General features: G+C 45.8%; 1 protein-coding gene across 2 annotated transcripts in view; it reads right to left on the bottom strand.

Annotated features, from left to right (window-relative positions):
• The window catches only part of SPTBN1 (spectrin beta, non-erythrocytic 1), a 179,511-nt gene that overhangs the window by 106,826 nt on the left and 49,703 nt on the right, over positions 1–22,982 (bottom strand). For both annotated transcript variants that reach the window (XM_036435327.2, XM_045580750.1), the window contains exon 2: positions 17,281–17,475. In XM_036435327.2, the coding sequence (XP_036291220.1) occupies positions 17,281–17,428 (148 nt within the window). In that variant the 5' untranslated portion in view covers positions 17,429–17,475. The remainder of the gene's footprint in view (positions 1–17,280; positions 17,476–22,982) is intronic.

The raw sequence follows: 22,982 nt of genomic DNA, 5'->3' as shown, positions 1-22,982 counted from the left end.
AAAAAGCTTAGTTTGACTAAAAAATAGTTTTCTATAGATTTACTGTCCATCTGTTGGCTTGTCTCAGATGGCAATGGCAAAGTAGGCATGTTAAATAAAGAGCCAGCTACTACTGTTAACTGGGTGAGTCTTAGGACACCTTCACTTACTGAATGTCATCCTCCCTGAAATAAAAGCATACTCCTTGTCAAAAATAGTTTTCCAGTTGTTTATACACCCTACCAACACTCATATGTAGGATATATTTTATAACTCCATATCTTATAAGGCTGTGGTCGGCAAATTGTGGCTCTCAAGCCACATGTGGCTCTTTGGACCCTTGAGTGTGGCTCTTCCACAAAATACCACGGCCTGGGCGAGTGTATTTTGAAGAAGTGCATTAGAAGAAGTTTAAGTTTAAAAAATTTGGCTCTCAAAACAAATTTCAATCGTTGTACTGTTAACATTTGGCTCTGTTGACTAATGAGTTTGCCGACCACTGTTATAAGGTAACTCAAACTGCATTATCTTTTTTGTTGTTGTTAATCCCACCCAAAAATATTCTTTCCATTGAATTTTAGAGAGAGTAAAAGGGAGAAAGAGGGAGGAGGGGGCAGAGAGAAAAAGAGAGAGAAACATAGATGTTAGAGAGGCACATTGATTGGTTGCCTCCTGTACACACCAACCAGGGCTGGGGATCAAACCTGCAACCCAGTACGTGCCCCCCTGACCAGGAATCGAACCCGAAGCCCTTCTGTGAGTGGGCTGATGCTCCAACCACTGAACACACTGGCCAGGGCTGCCATTATCTTTTTAGTACGCTATGTAAAAACAAATAAATATTTGACCATCTTTTTTAAATATAGCTGAACAGGCCTCCCTTTTCTGGTCACACTTCTCTTGTGCTTGAGAATCAGAAACAAAAAGAACAAATACTATAAAATACCTGATTTTTACCCTCAGCCTTCCTGCTAAATAGAGGTAATATTTGGCTCTGTTAGGAAAGTTTTTGACAAGCTCAATCACCACGGATGTCATCAAACGAGCATTCCTTCATTCCTTAAAGCAAACAAAAAACTCTGTTTTAACTTCTGTTCATCCAACAATTCCAACTTTGTAAATTTATTTAAGATATTGCAAAGTCTTACTCATAATTCTCTAATATGCAGTCATTATAGCGAGAGGCATAAGATTTTTTTTCTTTGATGAAGTAAAGGGCATTCAGAGATTTATGTGAAGGACAGCAATTTCCAAACTTTAGAAAAGGCGGGTCAAAGACAGCGTGAGGCTTTCATCCCCCCTCTGGAAGGCAGGGCCTCTGATTATAATGCCACTAAGGCTGGCAGGCTGAGTCAAATAACCCCATTCAGAAAAGCTCAGACTGAAATATGTCAAGTGTGGCAAATGCCCCTACCAAAGATTGTTCTTAATACCACAGTAATCTTTTTATAATCTTCTGTAAGATGAAAGTGATATACAAATTTTGAGTATCATAAATAATTAGAGGCCCAGTGCACGAAATTCATGCAAGAGGCTCGGCCCTCACAGCTGCGCCTGCCCCGGCCCTCGCAAGTCGTCCAGAAGGTAGTCTGGACAGTTGTTCTGCTGTTCGGTCTAATTAGCATATCAGTTCTTTATTATTATATATAGGATCCCCCCGAAAATCTAGTAATATCTCTTCCTCATTATCCCAATATCAAACTACAGCTGCTTTAACAAAGAGGAAGAGAGCACTGAAGCTACATCACCCCCACGAAGGACCACCCTCTTCCAGTACAGCCAGCCTACCTGAAGATTTCCTAGGCTGAGCGCATCCCTCGGCCTCCAAGGATTACAGGTCTCCCGCTCCCATCCCCACCTCTGTCTCCCGCTCCCATCCCCACCTCTCTCGCATCCTCTTGGCCATTTGGGAGTGGGGTGGGGAGGGGGATCCAAAAAAAAGTTTTCAAATATTTTCATTGTACTTTCCCCCTAAATCATCCTCTCCAAGTATAAGGTTATAGTCATTTTAATGTGTGCTGAGTACAAACCTAGAAGATGTGAAGAGAAGATGCCTATGCACAGAACTCATTCGTTTTAAAAATGAAAAAGTAAGAGTCTTTCCCAGTGCTCTTCCTGCCTCCCAGAAAAGACGCGGGGGGGAGGGGGGGTCACAAATGCCCGCTAACCACGCCAACAAAGCCGCAGGTCACCCGTCTGCAGGCCGTCAGTGCCCTTTGAAGGCTCCCGCTGCTCCACTCTGGCTTCTCGCCTTCCCACCTCGCATTCACGTAATACTCCCCGGTATGGAAGGCCTCCTTGCAGAAGGAGAGAGGAGCCCTCTCTTCAGAAAATTTATTCTCATAGTAAAATGTTATAACACCTCACAGGCCAACGGTGTGTATGCACTGAGCCAGGCACCTTCCACCGGATTTATTTTTAATATACTTTAGATTTTTTTACAGAGAGGAGGGGAGAGGGATAGAGAGTTAGAAACATCGATCAGCTGCCTCCTGCACCGCCCCCACTGGGGATGTGCCCGCAACCAAGGTACACGCCCTTGACCGGAACCGAACCTGGGACCCTTGAGTCCGCAGACTGATGCTCTATCCACTGAGCCATACCAGTTAAGGCACCTTCCACCTGATTTTAAGCTCTCACACAACCGGACACTGTGGGTCCTACAACCCTCAGCACACGTAAGTAACTCACCCTTGAACTCACAGTGAAGTGCAGAGCAGGGATTCACTCTGGGACCCAGGCCTCTAAAGCCATCCTCCTCTCTCAGCATCAGCCCTGAGCCAGCGGGAGGGCTGAATCCAAACCCAGAACCCTCGGGGCTCAGGTGTGGGAGGACCGGCAGCTATGCAGGCGGACGGCAGACGGAGAGAGCGAGCTGCGGGACCCCCACTGTTTCCAAAGGCTGGAGAGAACCCACAGGAACTGGGGACCGCGTCACAGAGCCTTGCAGACCTGTGACCAAAATTCCCACCCAACTCTCGTCTGCCCCACGTTTATGGCATCCAGAAGAAAGCATGGCATGAGGCTTCATAAGCCAAGACCAAACTCCTGCTCCTCCCTCCTGCCTTCCCCTACCACCCAGAGCCCACGGAAGAAAACGCCTAAATTCTAAGTCAGTAGCTTAAGTCCGTGCACTCTGAGCCCGTGGTCACTGCCTGGGCTTCAGGGCCTCCTCGCCTCTCTCTAGGGCAAACGTGAGGCTCCCTCCCTCCAGCCATTCTCCTCTCTAAGGCAGTGTTTCCCAAAGTGTGGTACCCGTACCCCTGAGTTTGGTGGGGGTACACGTTGCACCGGAGTTTGGTGGGGATATGCATTGCATCGTGCTTAGCTGCACCTAATTCTACGTTCTCATGAGTACGAGGGGTACTCGGCGTTACGAAAACTATAGAAGGGGTACACATATGTCAAAAGTTTGGGAAACACTGCTCGAAGGCATCCTCCATGGTGTCCCCAGCAGGCACCCACTCAGACACAAGCATGTAGGATCCTGCCATTTTCCTGGAACCCACACCAGCGGCTCTCAGGTGCGGTCCCTCGGGACCTCAGGGCTCCTGGGGGTAGAAACCTAGGAGAGGCCACTCTGTCTCAACAAGGTGATTTCAACGTTTGCAATTTCACAAACTGAGGTAACAAATAAAATTCTACTCGAAAATAAAAATTATCCTGTGTCAACTGTTTAAAATCACTGGCCGAAAACCGGAAAGCTAAATTCACTGGTACGGCACACAAGGCCCTCCCTTGTCCACGCTGACAGCTCTACACCGAGCTCCCTGGGAAAGCCAGGCACCAGCACACCGCTCTCAGCACCGCCCGCTCGGCCTAAAATCCCATCCCACTTACTGGCACTGCCTCTCTTCCGTGAGAAGGATAAACCTCTTCCTCTGACCACAGACTTGCTTTCACTTAATCCCCCAGCCCTGTATTTCTAATGCTAATCACAGTACCTGGCACGTAGTAGGTGCTCAGTAAATATATCCTGCCTTCATTCACTAATAAATGAATGAAACAAGAAAAATCAAATATCACCTCACTCTAATAATCACGATTCACAAAGTTTAAAAAAGAGACTCCTCAGATGCACTTTTACATGTATCTGCTACTACAGGGTTTCCCAACACTGTTCGTTATAAAATCTAACTTGTGGCCAGGCTGGCGTGACTCAGTGGTTGAACACCAACCTATGCACCAGGAGGTCACAGTTCAATTCCTGGTCAGGGCACTTGCCCAGGTTGAGGGTTCTATCCCGTGTCGGGGGGTCATGCAGGAGGCAGCCAATCAGTGATTCTCTTTCACCATTCATGTTTCATTCTCTCTCTCCCTCTCCCTTTGTCTCTAAAATAAGTAAAAATATATTTTTAGAAATAGAAACAAATAAATAAAAAGATGGAACAGAATAGAAAATATCAGAGCATTTCATGTACTACAGGTAAACACTATTTTGTGACATTTAAATGTGAGTGGATACACACATAACTACCCCCATATATACACACACACACACACACACACATAATTGTATATATGAACTAGGTTGTCATGCAAATGATACTAAAACTTCTTACTGATGCTGTGCTCAAAATTTTTCTTTTAAAAATCTTAGGTTAGTTATAGATTAGATCAACACAATTACTGTGAAGTCCTCCAGTTTTTTGAAACATTAGAAACTTTAACCTCCATGATAAAATTCAATTTAGACAATAATGGTGTTGGGTGTGCCAATTAAAACGGCTCCCTAAACATGAAGTAGTTTAAAAAAAAAAAAGAAAAAGACCTACATGTGGACATGTCAGAAGATTATATATGGCTCGTTAAGCGCACAAAGAAAGTCGCACAAGCACACCTGTTAATTCAGTGCCCGAGTTGGGTTTCGAATTAGTATCAAGTGTGTCCTCCAACCTTGCCTCCCTCCATCCTGAATTTCTCAAGGCAGTCTTGAATGCCTCTACATTATTTACAAGCATCCCTGCCAACACTGGCCCTTCCTTCAGACGCTTGGAGACAAATTCCATGCAGGGTATGTACAGGGCAGATGCACCCTAATCCTTGGCAGTGCAGCCAGGTATAACATTTTGTGTAGAGACATACAAAGGCTTCACAGACGTGGCCTGCAAACGTGCTTCTCCAAAACCAGACTATAAAACAGCTTTGGGACTGTCCACCCACGAACTGTCAAAGCCATATATATCCCTGGCTAGAGAAAAAGGTGAACGCTGACCACTGGGCCAAGATGCCTAAACGACATGGCAATGGCCCTGCAGACCCAAGAAGTGGCTAAATTGTTTTCATTGCTGTTAACCACAGAGGAAAAGGCTTAAATTACTCACCAGTTAAAATGACAACAGCACTCTAGCCTGTTTATAGCCTAGCCTGAGGGACAGATGAATGGCCCGTAGCTGTCCTAGGAAAATGGAAGTATTCTAAGAACCATATGCCACAATTACAGCATTCCATTCCCTGTCATGGTTGGCCGCCACATTCAGCAAATGCCCTAGGTCCTTGAAGTCACAAAACAGGATTCCAGGAGGAAAACTATGGCCACATTTATAAATTTGCATATTATCAAATGCCAACTGCTGGCATCCACTTGAAGCTACAAAGATGGCACAGAGGAAAAACACAGGCTGACCTAGGAGTGGGTGCCCCATTAGGAGTGACCCCTTCCCCCAAAAGCATTTTATAGGATCCTTGTAAGGAGAGGAGGGAAGAGGCCCAGAATCATTGCAGAGAGTTGAAGAAAGAGTGGACAATTAAACAAACCTTTATAGCTTTTTTGACCAAAAAGGGTAAAACTGCTGGAAGCAAATTCCAGTAGTTAGCATAATAGATGCAAGAAGTTCATCGGAAGGCTGATGGACAGATTGAGCAGGGCTGAAAATCTGCATATATTATTGATTGCCTGCTGCTGGAACAGCGGAAGGCAGTTCCCCCAACCTACTAAATTTTTTTTTATTGTTTACCAAACCTTACCTTTGATATGTATATCTGCTTTGCTAGAGAGCAAGATGTGTGAATAAAAAGTGGTGTGCAGAGCTTTGAGGAGCTTAGTCACTAGAACTAAGTTTCCTTCTGGCCCTCCAAAATGCCTTCCAAATTCCTATTTCTTCTTACTCTCTTTAATCCACTTATGCACAGCCCCTTTTTCCAGATTCCTGAACCCTGTAGATGCTGGCTGAGAAAGACCCCGGCATAAAATCTTAGGGGCAGACGCAGCACAGGAGGAGGCTGGGACCAACCTGAGAGGATGGTATGAAGAATGTCCCATCTGCGGTGTCCCAGTTTGCACAGGCTTACCATGTCCCACATTTACAAAAGCATTAAATTAACATTGTGGTAGGGAGGTCAGATACTGCAAGAATGAAAACCCAAGACAAAAATAATGCTCGTTGGTGGAAGAAAGATTACACTCCAGGTTCTACTAATAAACTTGTCCCGCTTCTCTTCATTATTGGCAGGAGTGGGATGGAGCGGGGGGGGGGGGGGGGAGGTGTTTTCATTAATGCACACAGAAAATATCTCAAAAGATATGTACCAAACTTTTATAAAGCATATCTGTAGGGACAGGATGGGTTTGGAGAGGGAAAGCATGCCCTCTCCACTGCTGCAGAGTTTGTTTTTTCTTCTTTGTAATGCATTGCATTGTAATGTACAATGTTAAAGTACTAACTGCTTTCAGGCTGAGGGGAGGTGCTGTAGGGAATGCTGCAAGAAAGATTACTCAATTGTCACTATCTTCAGGGAGTTCAGCAATCAGCTAGAGAGAAAATATGGCTACACCCACCTTGAGCACACACAGGAAACTGGTAAGATTCAAAGGGAATAGGATACAGCTGGAATGGGTTTGGCTCAGTGGATAGAGCGTCGGCCTGCAAACTGAAAGGTCCCGGGTTCAATTCCGGTCAAAGGCATGTACCTTGGTCGCGGGCACATCCCCAGTGGGGGGTGTGCAAGAGGCAGCTGATCGATGTTTCTCTCTCATCGGTCGATGTTTCTCTCTCATCAACGATGTTTCTAACTCTCTGTCCTCAATTCCTCTCTGTGTAAAATCAATAAAAATATATTTAAAAAAAAACAAAAAAAAACAAAGGATATTTAAAAAAAAAACCACAAAAAAAACAAAGGGAATAGGATACAGAATAACAAAGGCCAAATAAGTTTTGTCAGAGCAGGTGGGGGCGGGGGTGCTCAGGCTAGAGACAGCAGAGGGGCCTGGGCTTCCTGAAGATTTATAGGCAATCCAGTAAGTAACAAGCGGTGCAGGGAGGGTCTGGGGACCTAGCAAACAGCACCGTGTCTCCCTGACTCCAGTCCATCTGTTTCCTAAGATGCCTACAGACACAAACAGGTGGCTAATAAAGCAATTTCACATACATGTTCAACAAATCCAAGGAGTCTGCAGAAATTTAAACCTGGGTGGCAAAATTTGTACCAGCCTCACCCAACAACATGGCCCATCATCCAATGTTGTCACTGCCTTGGGGCTCTGAAAATTCACAGGAAAGAGGTCAAAACTAGGAGCTCAGCAAATTCCCTTTAAGGTAACTTAACTGTAGAAAATGGGCATGTTTATCAACCAGAGAATAACAGGGCTAAGATTTGGGTTTTTGAGAAGTACCACCACACTTTTATGTAATACTGTCTCATTCATGGCTTGTTTTATACACACAGTGTATTTCACCCACACAGATTGCATGTGGGTAAGGAATATACTAGCATGGTACTTATGTCATCATACAACCAAACATTTGGGAATGACCCTACATAACCTGTCCCACTCTAAGAAGGGTACTGGTGCTGAAACCGGTTTGGCTCAGTGGATAGAGCGCCGGCCTGCGGACTGAAAGGTGCCAGGTTCGATTCCGGTCAGGGGCATGTACCTTGGTTGCGGGCACGTCCCCAGGAGGGGGTGTGCAAGAGGCAGCTGACCGATGTTTCTCTCTTATTGATGTTTCTAACTCTCTATCCCTCTCTCTTCCTCTCTGTGAGAAATCAATAAAATATATATATATATATTTTTTTTTTTAAGAAAAAAGAAGAAGGGTACTGGTCCCTGAGGCCCCGAAAAGAAGAAACGGGACAGACTGCTTCCAAGTCACAAAATGGCCAAGCATATTCATGAGTTAATAATGAATAGCGGCCCAGAAAGAAAAGATCCCTGCATCCTACGGTCAGAACTATTGAAGTCATCTATCATAGAAAGTAAATTGATGATATAATCTGGGACTGCATTTAACAACCTAAACAGACTTTCTACTCAATAGCTTTCACGAGCCTCTTTGATATGAAATGCTCTTTGGGAATCAGATTTCACAAATGGGTGGAGGGTTTAAAATGCACTAGGTCCCTAGCTGGCTTGGCTCAATGGCTAGAGTTTTGGCCTGCGGAGTGAAGGTCCAGGGTTCAATTCCAGTCAAAGGCACATGCCCGGGTTGCGGGCTCAATCCCCAATAGGGGGCGTGCAGGAGGCAGCTGATCAATGATTCTCATCATTGATGTTTCTCTCTCTCTCTCCCCCCTCCCTTCTCTGAATCAATAAAAATATATTTAATAAATAAATAAACACTAGGGACCATGCCTCTTTTACAAATAATCCCAAATAATGCATAATTTAGGAAAAGAGCCTCAAAAGTGAATGAGGGAAATAATGGGTAGCTATTAAATCCCCGTTAATGCTACTATGAAAACTCAACCCATCATGCAAGGAGCATTTCCCTTGGGGCGTGAGTGTTCGGTCTGTGGAGCTGTGGATGTGTAAATACGAAAAGCCCTAACCTAATTTTCGAGGAATGAGTCCAAGCTTGAGGTGATATATCATCTTCAGAAGCCGAAAGCTGACTTTCTGTTTTAAATATATTCTTATTTATTTCAGAGAGGAAGAGAGAGAGGGGAATAGAAACATCAATCATGAGAATCACTGATCAGCTGCCTGATACCTGGGCGTATGCCCTGACCAGGAATTGAACTGTGATGTCCTGGTTCCTAGGTTGATGCTCAGCCACTGAGCCACACTAACCGGCTGGGCAGACTTTTGTTTTAATGAGAGGGGTCCTCAGAGACCTGCAGCCTGGCCTCTTCTGTTTACAGCCGTTCCAAAGTCCATGCCCCCCTGTCTGTCTGTCTGTCTGTCTGTCTCTGTCTCTGTCTCTCTTGCCCCCACCCCTCCCCCGCCCAGGTTCCAACGGTCCTTATGTTACTGGATCCATCCAGTTAAAATTCTTCTCCCTCTTGTGACCAACACTTTTCTCTCAATTACTAGAGCATAATTGCCTATAGTACTTTCTTGGCACTTGCATACATGTTTAGTTAATATTTCATATAAATAGGTTTTATCTTCCTATTTAGACAACTCCAGACCATGTTTTATACATCTCTTTACATACTCAATAGCAAGCTGGTTCTGTACTATTACTAGAAAAAAGTCAAACATACCATTTATATACACTTGTTTTGACAGGGAGTAAGGGGTTGATGTGAATTAACAGTTTTATTCTGTAAAGTTTCTAAGTAAAACCACCATGTTATATAGGAGACCATAAAAAAATTAAAGCCAGGCCTGGCCAGAGTGGCTCAATGGTTGAGCAGTGACCTATGAACCAGGAGGTAAAGGCTGGATTCCTGGTCAGGGCGCATGCCAGGGTTGGGGGATCTATCGCCAGGAGGGTACACAGGGGGCAGCCAGTCAAACATTCTCTCTCATCATTGATGTTTCTACTCTCCCCCCCTCCCGACTTCCACCCCCGAAATCAATAAAAATATATTTTTTTAAAAATAAAGTAAATCACTGTTTTAGCTGATTAAATGATCCATCAAAATTCTTGGCCACTCAAATAAATATCTATGTTCAAAGAAGTCTGGCCTATAAATACAGGCACAAATAATTGCTATTTACTCTATACATGTAATGTGAAAGGTGCAGTTACCTCATTTTTCTATAGCTATTACTTGTCCATAATCATATAAACTCAACGTCAATTTCTTTTGCATGTCCATAGCCTAGCAGAAAAGCTCTTACTCAAGATTTTAGCTCATAAATGTTGATGAGTGACAACTCCCAAAGTAATCTCGTTTTTGATTTATTTATTTTTAAATCCTCACCTGAGGATATGTTTATTGATTTTAGAGAGAAGGGAAGATAGGGCTTGAGAGAGAAAGAGAGAAACATCAATGTGAGAGAGAAACATTGATAAGCTACCACCTGTATGCGCCCCAACTGGGAATCGAACCCACAACCTAAGTGTGTGCCCTGACCAGAAAATGAATCCTCAGACTTTTCGGTGTATGGGTGACACTCCAACCAACTGAGCCACCCAGCTAGGGTCAATTTCTCCCTCCCTCCCTCCCTCCCTCCCTTCCTTCCTTCTTTCCTTCCTTCCTTCCTTCCTTCCTTCCTTCCTTCCTTCCTTCCTTCCTTCCTTCCTTCCTTCCTTCCTTCCTTCCTTTTTCACTTGTACACAAGTTTTCTCCTACCACCTCTCTATGCCACTGTATTTTAGAAATAAAAATTTCTTATTCTTCAGAAGTAAACACTAAATATTTTGGCGTATATCCTCCCAACTTTTTAAATGCACAGTTTATGAGTGTCGATGGAAAAAAAATACTGATTCTACTTAGTTTATTAATATTTTCAAGCTAACTGCTGCACTTTTGAAAAGACTCCTTTTCCTACTTCTCCTAATTCCTTCTCCTAATCACAAAACATAACCTACAACCATAAACACCCCTCATCTACCTTTTGCATAATGAGGTGTTTTTTTATTTATTTTGTTTTAGTTTCATTTCCAATAAAATGCTGGTTTCCCAAAAAGCCCAGCTCACTTTCTCAACCCCACCAGTCTGACACCACGGAGGCAATGTGGTCAGAGGTCAGGAATGCGGGCCCGCGCCCCTGGGTGTGGGAAATCATTTACAGAATGCATAAACATCCCTTCGCAGCTCCCCGCCGGCCTCCGGGCTGCATCAGCACGCCGAGGTCTCCACGCTACACGCATGATGGGCCCACGCTCTTCTTACTATCTTTCTTCTGAACTGTAGATGGTAGCCCTTCCAAGTTCAGACCTCAGTCTGTGTCTCAGCAGCCTCATACAGATAAAACTTTTGAACATGTGGCCATGGTCAGTATGAATACTAACTTTTTTCCCCTGAAGCACACCCAAGTGCCAAACATTTACAAGCTGAACGTTTGAGAGGCTCCCATGTCACCCAACGTGTGCGAGGGGAATGCTTTCCGACGAAGCTTTGCTCCACAGGGAAAAAGCTGGTGTTTCTTCCGTTTTCAGCAGGAGAGGCTCGGGGTGGATTGTGGAGACGGGAGGGTTCCGTTCCCTGCGAGTCCGCTTGGCATTTCCCTGTGATGTTTCCAACTGCTAAGGAGCAGGAGGCGCGATGAGTGGCTGAGAGATGAGTCAGATGTTCAAGCAGAGAAAGTTGAAGGAGAACAGAGACTGAATGCTCACTGGGCAATGGACGGGAGCCAGCGCGGCCCTTTCATCTTTGTGCCGATCAATTGGCCCTGGAATGATTACAGGCCTGATTTCTACATTTTCAAAAGTAAAATGGGCAGGTTACCCACTGCCTTCCCTGTGAAATATCTCACCGAGTCCGATACTCTGAACACCAAACGGGTGTCCTGGGATGAATTCAACCCTGACGCTAATGACCAGGAGTCGGGCGAACCCCATAAGGAAAGGCTCTGTCCCACAAAACGAATCCCACTCCCGATGCCGGTCCCCAGGCCCAGGCCATCGCCAGTCCCTGGCCAGGGTGCTTCTGACCGAGCAGCTATACATTCAGGGGTTCCCATGACAACCCCTCATCAGATTCTATCATTTGCTAAAAACAAACTCACAAAACGCAGGACAACATTTTACTCATGTCTGCCATTTATTATCAAGTGGGTAACTCAGGGACAGCCACATGGAAGAGGCTCCATGGCCGGGGGCAGAGCTGTGCCCGATCTCAGGGCACAACACTCTCTCCCGGCAGCAGAAAGATGTGTCTCCTGACCCAGAAGCTCCCCAAACCTGGTCACATGTAGGGGGTTTCAGGGAGCTTTTATTTATTTATTTATTTTTAATATATTTGATTTTCTACAGAGAGGAAGGGAGAGGGATAGAGAGTTAGAAACATCGATGAGAGAGAAACAGGGATCAGCTGCCTCTTGCAAACCCCCTACTGGGGATGTGCCCGCAACCAAGGTATTGATACATGCCCTTGACCAGAATCGAACCTGGGACCCTTGAGTCCGCAGGCTAAAGCTCTTTCCACTGAGCCAAACTGGTTAGGGCAGGAGCTTTTATTTTGTAGGCACAATTGATGAAGTCATTGGCCATCAGAGGTTAAACTCAATCTCCAGCCCCACCTTCCCTGCAGATTGGTAGGTAGGGCTGAAAACTCCCACCTTCTAATCACTGGGTGTTTCCAGTGGCCAGTCCTGTCTGCTTAAGGCTATGTAGGGGTAGGGTGTGGGGGATTCCACCCTCACTCACCTCATTAGCATATATCCGGGTCTTTAGGACGAACCCACTAAAGAAAATTCCAAGGGTTTTTAAGAGCACATTGTGCCAGGAATTGGGGGCAAAGACAACATGTATTTCTTATTATACCATCGTTAAAAGCAGTTCCTGAAAATGAAGTAGCAAGTAGTTTACCTCGCCTTATTTCCTTAGGGACACTGACATGTAAGTATCCCTACATGTGAAGAACACAAGATAAGGCGGTGGTTACACCCTCAATACAAGACACACTGCCCTGTAAAAAGATAAATCCTGTTCATGTCCTTTGTAAATCACCTCGGCATTCAGAACGGAGTCCAGAGAAGACTAAGCCTGTCTATAGGAATCTTAGAGGGACGGGAAACGTGATATTCACAATTCCACTGCTCCAACTGGAGACCTCCCACTTCAGAGCGCACGTCTGTAACAGAAACCTTACAGCAGCACTCCCTCTCCCTAAACCCATCCATAAACGACTGGCCTGGAGGGGCCGGAAGGTATTTACTTCCCTTGTCTTAAAATCAGTGCCAGCACTCCAGGACACTCCCGTCTAAAGGTCACTGCTGGGTGTGACACTTTGGTTCTCCCTATACTTCCCCTGGGTCCAGAGGAAATGGTCTCAGACGCCCAAGGAAGCAGACCAGACCACCATCAATACTCTGTACTGGCCTCAAACGTGATTCCTCGAACCGTCACCTCCGCATCCCCTGAGAACCTGTCAAATATGCAAATTATCCACCTCTAGCCTGGGCTTCCCGCATCAGAAACTCTGGGAGGGAACCCGGCAAAATCCGTGCTTTCACAAGACCTCCACATGGTTCTGATGCCCACTCAAATTCTAGAACCACTAGTCTGGACCCATGGTTGGCAAGCTGCGGCTCGCGAGCCACATGCGGCTCTTTGGCCCCTTGAGTGTGGCTCTTTCACAAAATACCACGGCCTGGGCGAGTCTATTTTGAAGAAGTGGCATTAAAAGAGGTTTACGTTTAAAAATGTTGGCTCTCAAAAGAAATTGCAACCATTGTACTGTTGATATTTGGCTCTGTTGACTAATGAGTTTGCCGACCACTGGTCTAAGCACTGTGGGACTTATGTGACTCCTGCCATCACATGTGAGATGTACACGTTTTCCTGTTCCACAGAACTGGGAAGTCAGAGGAAAAGATAACTTCCTCTGATAACAAATGATTCAGATGGGTTTTCTGGTATCTTCTGGATTTACTAAAAGCAAAAAATTTAATGTCATTGAACCTAGGAGCAGTGCATTTTCTTTTCAATAATATTTTGAGGTTACTTTTTGACTACTTCTCTTATCGCAGGATGCATTCCTTAGCCTTCAACTAAAAATTTTTTTAATCCTCACCCAAGGATTAGAGAGAGTGGAAGGGAGGGAGGAAGGGAGAATCTAAGAGATGGAGGGAGGGGGAAAAAAAGGGAGAGGAAAGGGAAAGTGAGTGAGAGAGGCACACGACTGGTGGCCTCCCACACACACCCTGATCAGGAGTGGAACCCTTCCATACATTTTAGATAACAATAACCTCCTTCACATGGTTGTTATTCAAGTCCTGTCTTCCTTCCCCAAAATGGACACCCTCAAGCAAACATGCACCTGGCTCCCATGGGTGTAAACGCTGGAGGGTACTTCCCAGAGCCCCACTTCCGGGCCCCACTTCCGGAGACTGTCCTGGGGGAAGCCTTGGCGAAAAATACACGCCATGCACTGCAAATAGCTGACACACGGCAAGTGCCTCATTAAGTGCTCACTATTATTATCCTAGCTGTGGTAGCTCAGGGATCTAGAGCAGTGTTTCCCAACCTTCTCTCATGATGAGAATCACCTGGTGGAGTTGTTAAAACACAGATTCCTGAATCCCAACTAAGAAGTGCTAAACTAGAATTTTTGGGAACATATAGGTAAAATTGTATACTTAACTAGTGCTCTAAGACAGATTTTATATACAGAGCACTAAGTTAGGTATGCAATTTTACCTATATGTTCCCAAAAATTCTAGTTTAGCACTTCTTAGTTGGGATTCAGGAATCTGTGTTTTAACAACTCCACCAGGTGATTCTCATCATGAGAGAAGGTTGGGAAACACTGATCTAGAGGACACAGACGGATAGGCCTCCCAGGAAATGGAGAGACAGCTGACCAACAGGGAGGACAGCTAGACACCTCTGCGACTGTGGAAAAGGACAGACACAAAGAGCAAGAACGCTGCTCTGCCAGTAAATACACAGGTAATACATAATGGCCTGGGACCAGAAAGCAAGTGACTCATGGCCAACCGTAACCGGCCACCAACATCAGACTGAACAAAAGGTCCCAGTGAAGATTGGAGAAGAAGAGGGAAAGAGATTAAAGTACAAATCAATCCACTCGCCTAAGCCGGGATCGCCGTTTCCACAAGGCTCCGCTGTTAATGAATAAGCTAGAAGATAAAGCTCTGATTCTAGAGTGACTAACTGGTTAATCATTCATTCACGCCCTCAAACCAGGCAAGCTCAGGAAAGGCCTTTACATCACTGCCACTCCAGAAGCAACTTATCCGAAGGCAGCCGATGGCTTTCCTATAGCTTTTTTTCTTCTTCTTTCATGTTTTTATTAAGGTATTATATGTGTATATATCTTACCATTGCCCCACCCCCCTCCCATACATGCCCTTACCTCCCCCCCCCCCCAGAGTTTTGTGTCCATTGGTTATGCTTATATGTCCTATAGCTTTTAGTGGGCTGCCACCCCAAGGTCCTTTTCTTTCTCCCTCCTTCCTGTTATATGTTGAATTTTCTAGCCAAGCTATGTGAGTGGGATTGATCCCTCCCCACCCCACCCCAAGCCCCTATCATTCTAGGAGTGTATCCTGATTGGCTGGTGTCCGTCTGCATATCCTCTTCGGACTCCAGTGAGAGAGACTCTTAGAGGCGCATGACCCAATTCCTCACCCATCAGGATGGCGAGACCGATCCCAGGCTCAGGGTGGGAGTTCTGGGGGAACAGAGGGGGCTGCTCTTCGGCCGCGTGTCCTTACAGACAGACCTGGGGCCTGGGGCCCAGGGCAGCTCTCTTGAGACTGCAGGGTCCCTAGAGCCCGCCTGAGAATCCATCCACACTGGCAAGTGAAGCCAAAGAAACTAGACCTGGTCCTACCAGGTCCAGGGCAAAGTCTTGCTTAAGGCAAACTTTTCTACTGTTGGATCAATACATTCTCTCTGTCATTGAAACCACTTTGGGTTAGAGGTTTCCTTGTGCTCAGAATCCAGAGAACTCTGAATTTTGCAGGCCTCATCATTACTTTACACTGCAAAGGTAACCAAAGAGTGAGTTCTAGTCACAATGAACAGTCAATTTACCTGTTTAGGTCATGACTATGAGTTGGTCACTTGTCATAATTAAAGACATGGGGGGGGGAGAATCATAAACCCATTTTTTCTCATTTGGAAACCATTTTGTATTTGAAATCTCAAAGTACAGAGGTGAGCGAGGCCCTGCATTAACTCCACCGGGACCCTTGGTTTCCATATGGTTCAGCACTGCCGAGTTTTCACGTGACAGATCCTTCCCAGATTTTCAGGGCAAAACGCCCCCCACCCCAACGAGGGCCATGGGGAAAGTGTGTTCTAGGTTTCCCACAGCAGCGAGGGAGTGAGACATCACCAAGTCAGGATGAATCCCCGCTAATGCCAGTGCCCCCGCGGCAGACTTACCCGTCACGGCATTCAATGTGCCCTTCCCACGATGAAGCTGCGGGTTTTTCCCTGTCACACCCTTGCATGTGACCCTAACGAACTCAAGTCACTCAACAATCGAGGGGCCTACTGTAAGAGGTGAGGTCGGCCAAGCACCCAGGCTAGTTTTTGTATTTATGTTCAGTTATTTTCACACGTAAAGAGGCATCGAAAATAAGCCAAATCTTAAAATGCCGAAACCGGTTTGGCTCAACGGATAGAGCGTCGGTCTGCGAACTGAAAGGTCCCAGGTTCGATTCCGGTCAAGGGCATGTACCTTGATTGCGGGCACATCCCCAGTAGAGGGTGTGCAAGAGGCAGCTGATCGATGATTCTCTCTCATGGATGTTTCTAGCTCTCTCTCTCTCTTCCTCTCTGTGAAAAATCAATAAAATATACTTAAAAAAATAATAATAATAATCCCCGGGCAGCACTTCCTAAAGGGCGATAAAAGTCACTCTGCTCTGTATTGTGTTGACCTCGGGGACTGATAGTTCTCCAAACACGGGGCTCGTCTCCTTACGCAATGGCCCGCTCGCACCCGTGGGACATGTCTAAGTCGCAGCAAGCCGACCTCGTCAGGGAGGCCCGTGGGTGATGGTTGAGGGAACTGACCTCGTCAGGGAGGCAGTGGGTGATGGTAAGGGAACCAGCCTCGACAGGGAGGCAGTGGGTGATGGTTGAGGGAACCGGCCTTGTCAGGGAGGCAGTGGGTGATGGTTGAGGGAACCGACCTCGTCAGGGAGGCAGTGGGTGATAGTAAGGGAACCGGCCTCGACAGGGAGGCAGTGGGTGATGGTTGAGGGAACCGGCCTCGACAGGGAAGCAGTGGGTGATGGTAAGGGAACCGGCCTCGACAGGGAGGCAGTGGGTGATGGTAAGGGAACCGGCCTCATCAGGGAGGCAGTGGGTGATGGTAAGGGAACCGGCCTCGACAGGGAGGCAGTGGGTGATGGTTGAGGGAACCGGCCTCGACAGGGAGGCAGTGGGTGATGGTTGAGGGAACCGGCCTCGACAGGGAGGCAGTGGGTGATGGTAAGGGAACCGGCATGCACCCTGGGCCCGGGGCAGCGGGAGGGAGACTCACCGGCCAGCGCCTTGATGCGGGAGCGCTCGAAGAGCCGGGCGGAGCTGTTCTCATTGTCCCAGTCGTCCACATCCCAGCGGTTGTTGACGTCGCTGTACTGCTGCTGGATCTCGATGTTGTCGTAGTCGGTGGCCACGGTGGTCGTCATCTTGCACTGACTCAGCTGCTCCTCCACATCAGCTCCTGCTTAGCGTGCTGAGGGATAGAAAAGGGAAACCTGTCATTCGTTGTCTACAGAGTGCAGAGTCCTCATGTCACCTGCTGGGATAAAGGTGAGTAGGAGGGAAAACAATTCCCACGTGTCAAGAACAGGCCTCTGGAGTCCATCGAAACGGTGTAGGGACTCCCGCCCTGCCTCGTAGCATGAGGGTGAGCCAGGCCCAGGTAGTTAACACAGGGGCCTCCGATTCCCCAAGCCCCAATGAGGGGAGGTGCTCTCCAGGTTACTGAGGGGACTGCATGAGATGATGGAGTGTTCTTCCTTCTTTCTGACATTTAAACTTTGCAGTTTTAAATGATTTTTAAAAATATATTTTATTGATTTTTTTACAGAGAGAAAGAGAGAGGGATAGAGAGTCAGAAACATCGATGAGAGAGAATCATTGATCCGCTGCCTCCTGCACACCCCGTACTGGGGATGTGCCTGCAACTAAGGTACATGCCCCTGACCGGAATTGAGCCCGGGACCCCTCTGTCCACAGGCCAACGCTATGTCCACTGAGCCAAACCGGTTTCGGCAAAACTTCGCAGTTTTAAAGTATTATCAGAACTGGAGGAACAGCCTCTCGGGGCTTCTGCATGACCTCGTTTATTTCTGTTGGGCATCACCCTACACTGAACAATGTCAGCTTCTCCTGGGAATTCATAAATCGTTAGGTCAGAGAACTGACACATCACTTCATCTCAACATCTCGTTTTCATGTTAGAAAACTGGTGCCCAAGATGAAATGAGGAAGTTACTAGGAAGTGGAGGACCACAAGCACAGTGCCAGGCACAGAGTCTGTAAATAAGCAACAACTGCAATTATGTACACGTCTGTGTTGTGATAAATGCTTACTAACACCAATCAATACCACACCCCCAGGGATCCACCCATGGCCACAGTGTCTTACGAGGATAAATGGCAAACAGGAACCTGGGGCCCAACTTCTGGCCCCCCTCTATTACAGTTCCCTCGGAGAAGTATGAGGAATACACTTAGCTCCAAAACAGACATTATTCAGGCACCGAACCAGAACGCACTGAAGGCTCTGCTAGGTGCTCAGCCAGTTCCAGAGCTAGAGATAATCACAAATAAGATAAGGACCAGGCTCTCCTGAAGCTTTTATCTTAGTAGGAGGAGCCAGATAAAAGGCACACAACCAAAGGCTAGACGGTTGAAAGAAAGGAAAATAGGAGTGATATGACCGAGAGAGAACATATTTTAGATCTGGTGGTCGGGGAAGGCCTCTCCGAGTGGGTGTTTACTTAAACTGAGCTCCCAGAAAGGAGCAGGGCAAAAGGAATAGCATTCCAGGCGAAAGAAACAGCTTGTGTGAAGGCCCTACGGTGAGAAAGAGCAAGGAACGAAGGGGTCAGTGTGTCTGGGGTCTGTCTGATAGGCAGGGAGGGGGGACACCAGGAGATGAGGTTGGACAGGCGGGGGGGGGGGGACCAGACCACCGAGGGCTCTGTGAACATATGTGTGGTGGAAGGCACGGCAGGATTTTAAGCTAATAACCGACACCGCAGGATGTGTGTTTTTAAGAAGATCAATCCCGGGGCTGCAGGAAAAACACAGTCTAGGAGTCAAAGAAGAGCTCTTAATCCTCACAGGGTCAGTGAAATGCCTGCCTGTTTTATAAACCAAGCTGTCGAGGTAAGTTAACCTGTTAACCGAGTGGGACCTATAAATACGTCAAACGTAAACAATATTGGTTACGGGTAGGACGTATGAATATGTCCTTGAAATATATGTTGCGCCCTGAGAGGGACAGTATATATTTTTTGTAATCTTTATAATTGTTTGTAAAATTTATAATTTTTTAATTCGATGTTTCCATTTTTTTGTTGGTATTCTTTTCTATTTGTCTGTAATTTTGTATTTTCCTTTGTGCTTTATATATAAATAAACTAAAAAAATATATATTTCATTTACTTTAATTAAGTATAAATAAAAAAATAATAATACAAAATTATGTCCACTGGGCGTGACGTACTGACACATCCTAGTGAAAGTATGCGCCCGTTGTACGGTTGCGTAATTAAAAAGGGAAATCCCCAGTTAACAGGTTAAGAAGAGGAGAAAGAAAGATGGTCCACCCCTTTACTGGTAAGAAGGTATCCTCCAGAGACCTGTCCCACTCCCCTATCTTAAGATTCAATGATTTAAAAATATATATATTTTATTGCTTTTTTTAACAGAGAGAGGAAGGAAGAGGGAGAGTTAGAAACATCGATGAGAGAGAATCATTGATCAGCTGCCTCCTGCACACCCCCTACTGGGGATGTGCCCACAACCAAGGCACATGCTCTTGACCGGAATCAAAACTGGGACCTTTCAGTCTGAAGGCCGACGCTCTATCCACTGAGCCAAACAGGTTAGGGTTCAATTACTTTTTTTAAATCACATTTTATATCTGGATGCCCATTTAGTGAAAGCCTCATTCATTCACTGGGCACCAAGAACATGCACATGGACCGGAGTCAGCAGGCCTACTCACTAGAGTTTGTGCAGGAATGAAAACAGGCCGCCACCCAGCAACCACACAATGACCACGTGAGCTGGTTTTCTCCCCTCACATGTGCCACAAAGCAAAGAAAGTAAAGCCACCTGTGTTGAAATGAAACAAACGGTTCTCTGACTGTGCTTGAAAGGTGGATTTCCTCAGGTTCCAGCAAGCAACCAGGATTCCATGGTAAGTAAATTCAGCTGAAACAAATGAACTGTGCCTCACCTAGTAGAAAGATTGGTGGCACAAGCATAGAACTGCCTACCCTTTGTCATTAGCTGTTTTCTTGCAAGCTACCCGAGAACACTGCCCATGTGCCCTACATGTTCCTACAGAAAAACACTGTGTCCACCTTTAGGACTGAGCCCACATAGTCAGCAACATCTTGGATGGGAGTCAAATCCAGGATTCTCACCAGGCAGACAAAATCAATCCCAACGACATAAATGTATGAGTGGAGTAATTTTAACAACTACATTAGCAATGTACTGGTGAGATTCCGTAAAACCACAAACAATTTCAGAAACCTAAGTCAGTTAAGTATATTCTACTGAGGGATGTTATAATTGCTCTTAACATTCAAACACAACCCTCTTCAAAAAAAAAAAAAAAAAAAAAAAAAAAAAGATGGTACTGTCGTTTGAACCTGGAGATGGTCAATTTTCTTAACTATTATCAATGACTTTCATAAAATCCACTCTTAGAGGATACTATCTCTGGGGGTGTGTGTGTGTGTGTGTGAAAGTGCTATTTAAAAAAAAAAAAAATATATATATATATATATATATATATATATATATATATGATTGACTTCAGAGAGGAAGGGAGAGATATAGAGACAAAAATGATGAGAGAGAATTATTGATTGGCTGGGGCCTGCGCCCACAACCCGGGCATGTGCCCTGACTGGGAATAGAAGAACCATGACCTCCAGGCTCACAGGTCAATGCTCAACCACTGAGTCACGCTGGCGGGGCCTGAAAGGACTTTGAATACCAAATTTCTGAAAGCAGGGACCGTGTTTTCACCCCATCCAAGGTGAAATCTAACCACTTCGGCCAGATTTGTTTTGGCTATTTGGTGCCACCTGCTGACCGCTGAGAACAAGCCACACCTCAGCCTCCAGGGCAGCTACCAACCTGTGCCCGGACTTCAGCACATCCGACTCTTGAGGAAGCCCAACCACAATCCCTTCCCAGCCCATGAATCTTTTCCTACCACGGATTTGGCCCCAAAATCACCTACTACTTTCCACAAATTTCTCAATAAGCCAGTGTTAATCCTTTCCCTTAAGCCAAAAACAAGACCTTGTTTTTAAAAACACATTTCCTTTCTAAGAATTCTTTTTAATAGTGTTAACACCATGGTGCTTTAAAACAAAGAGGAGTGTGGGAAGCAACAGTTCTTACCAGCCCACCCTGTGTGGCTCAGTGGTTGAGTGTCGACCTATGAACCAGGAGGTCACAGCTCCATTCCCCGGTCAGGTCACATGCCCAAGTTGTGGGCTCCAACCCAGTAGGGAGTGTGCAGGAGGCAGCCAATCAATGATTCTCTCTTTCATTGATGTTTCTCTCTCTCTCTCTCTCTCTCTCCCCCCCCCTTTCCTCCCTGAAATCAATAAAAAATAAAAAGTTCTTACTAGTCTCTGTACAAAAGAAATATTGACGCTATAAGGTATTCTTTTTATTTGATTGCTTCACTCGAGTGCTGAAGGATCTGGATATCAGGAACATTTCTAGATTTTCAGGGCCCTGTCAAAGCAAAACATCCCACATCCCCACCAGGGCAACAGCGAAAGGGTGCTTCTAGGGTAGGGGTGTCGAACTCAATCAGAGAAGGGGCCAAAATCTAAAATCCAGCCTAAATTGCGGGCCGAATGGTTTACTGAACAGTCATAAACTGTCATTGTGATGGAAACGCAGCGGAGTGCAGTGATGACAGCGCGGTGCGGGCCACATTGCAAGGCCTGGCGGGACGGATTTGGCCCGCGGGCCTTGTGTTTGACACATGTGTTCTAGGGAGTCAAGAGCAACAGCAGAGTGACCTGAGAGTAAAGGAACAGGCAGAGTCAAGGAGAGGGCACAGGTGGATAGGTGCGTGTGCCCACGGTGTGCAGAGTCCAGAAGAACACTATGCTACAAACATCGTCATCTTCCAACCCCTTTCCACAAGAGCTGCGCCAGCTGTGAAGGCCGTTATTAGCACACATAGAGGGATCCCCCGAAGGTTCTCTGTAAAGGGCCACATCTTCCCAACATGCTGTCAGCCATGTGCCCCAAGGGCCAGTGAAGAAGCAAGCTGTACTCCCCAGCTGGCCGCGGGAAGGTCAGGAGAGAAGAGAGGAGGGATAGCCATGCTGGAATTCTGCCTGATGGGTCTGTCATCAGGAAATCTAAGGGGGACTATTTAAGGTTGGTATGAAGCAACACAATCTCTCCTACAGAAGGGTTTCCAATGCTTCTACCGACTCAGTGATGGTCCGGAATCCATCTAACTTGATCACCATGGCAAGAATTCATTAAATAATCCTTGAGTAAGTACAATTTAATAATATCCTGGGTGTGTTATGGCTAATACCCATGTGTTTTAAGGCCTGGTTTCGAGAAGATGGTTAAAAGTACATACCTACTTTTGCTGCTGTTCTTCATCTCCTGTGTGTGTGTGTGTGTGTGTGTGTGTGAAAATAGGAAATATGTAAAAACAAGCCAAGCCTCCTCCCTCAAATATCTTCTTTAATCCTATGTTCTGTGACTAGAATTTAAAAAAAAAAAAAAAAAATATATATATATATATATATATATATATATATATATATATATATATGGAAATTCCACAAGTTTTATCATTTTCTGCTTCAACATAATTTCATTTCTGTCAGACCAAGACAGAAATGGATGAGGAAACGATTATTCTAGACTACGAGGCAAAGAGGTTCCTACAGCTCTGGCACATGCTATTACCACAAGGCCGTAACCACCAGGAGAGAAAAT

This window comes from Pipistrellus kuhlii, unplaced genomic scaffold (genome assembly GCF_014108245.1).
Source record: "Pipistrellus kuhlii isolate mPipKuh1 unplaced genomic scaffold, mPipKuh1.p scaffold_m20_p_13, whole genome shotgun sequence".
NCBI classification, from domain to species: Eukaryota; Metazoa; Chordata; class Mammalia; order Chiroptera; family Vespertilionidae; genus Pipistrellus; species Pipistrellus kuhlii.
The sequence above is the reverse complement of the archived record's forward strand: the minus strand, read 5'-3'. Positions and strand labels throughout refer to the sequence as shown.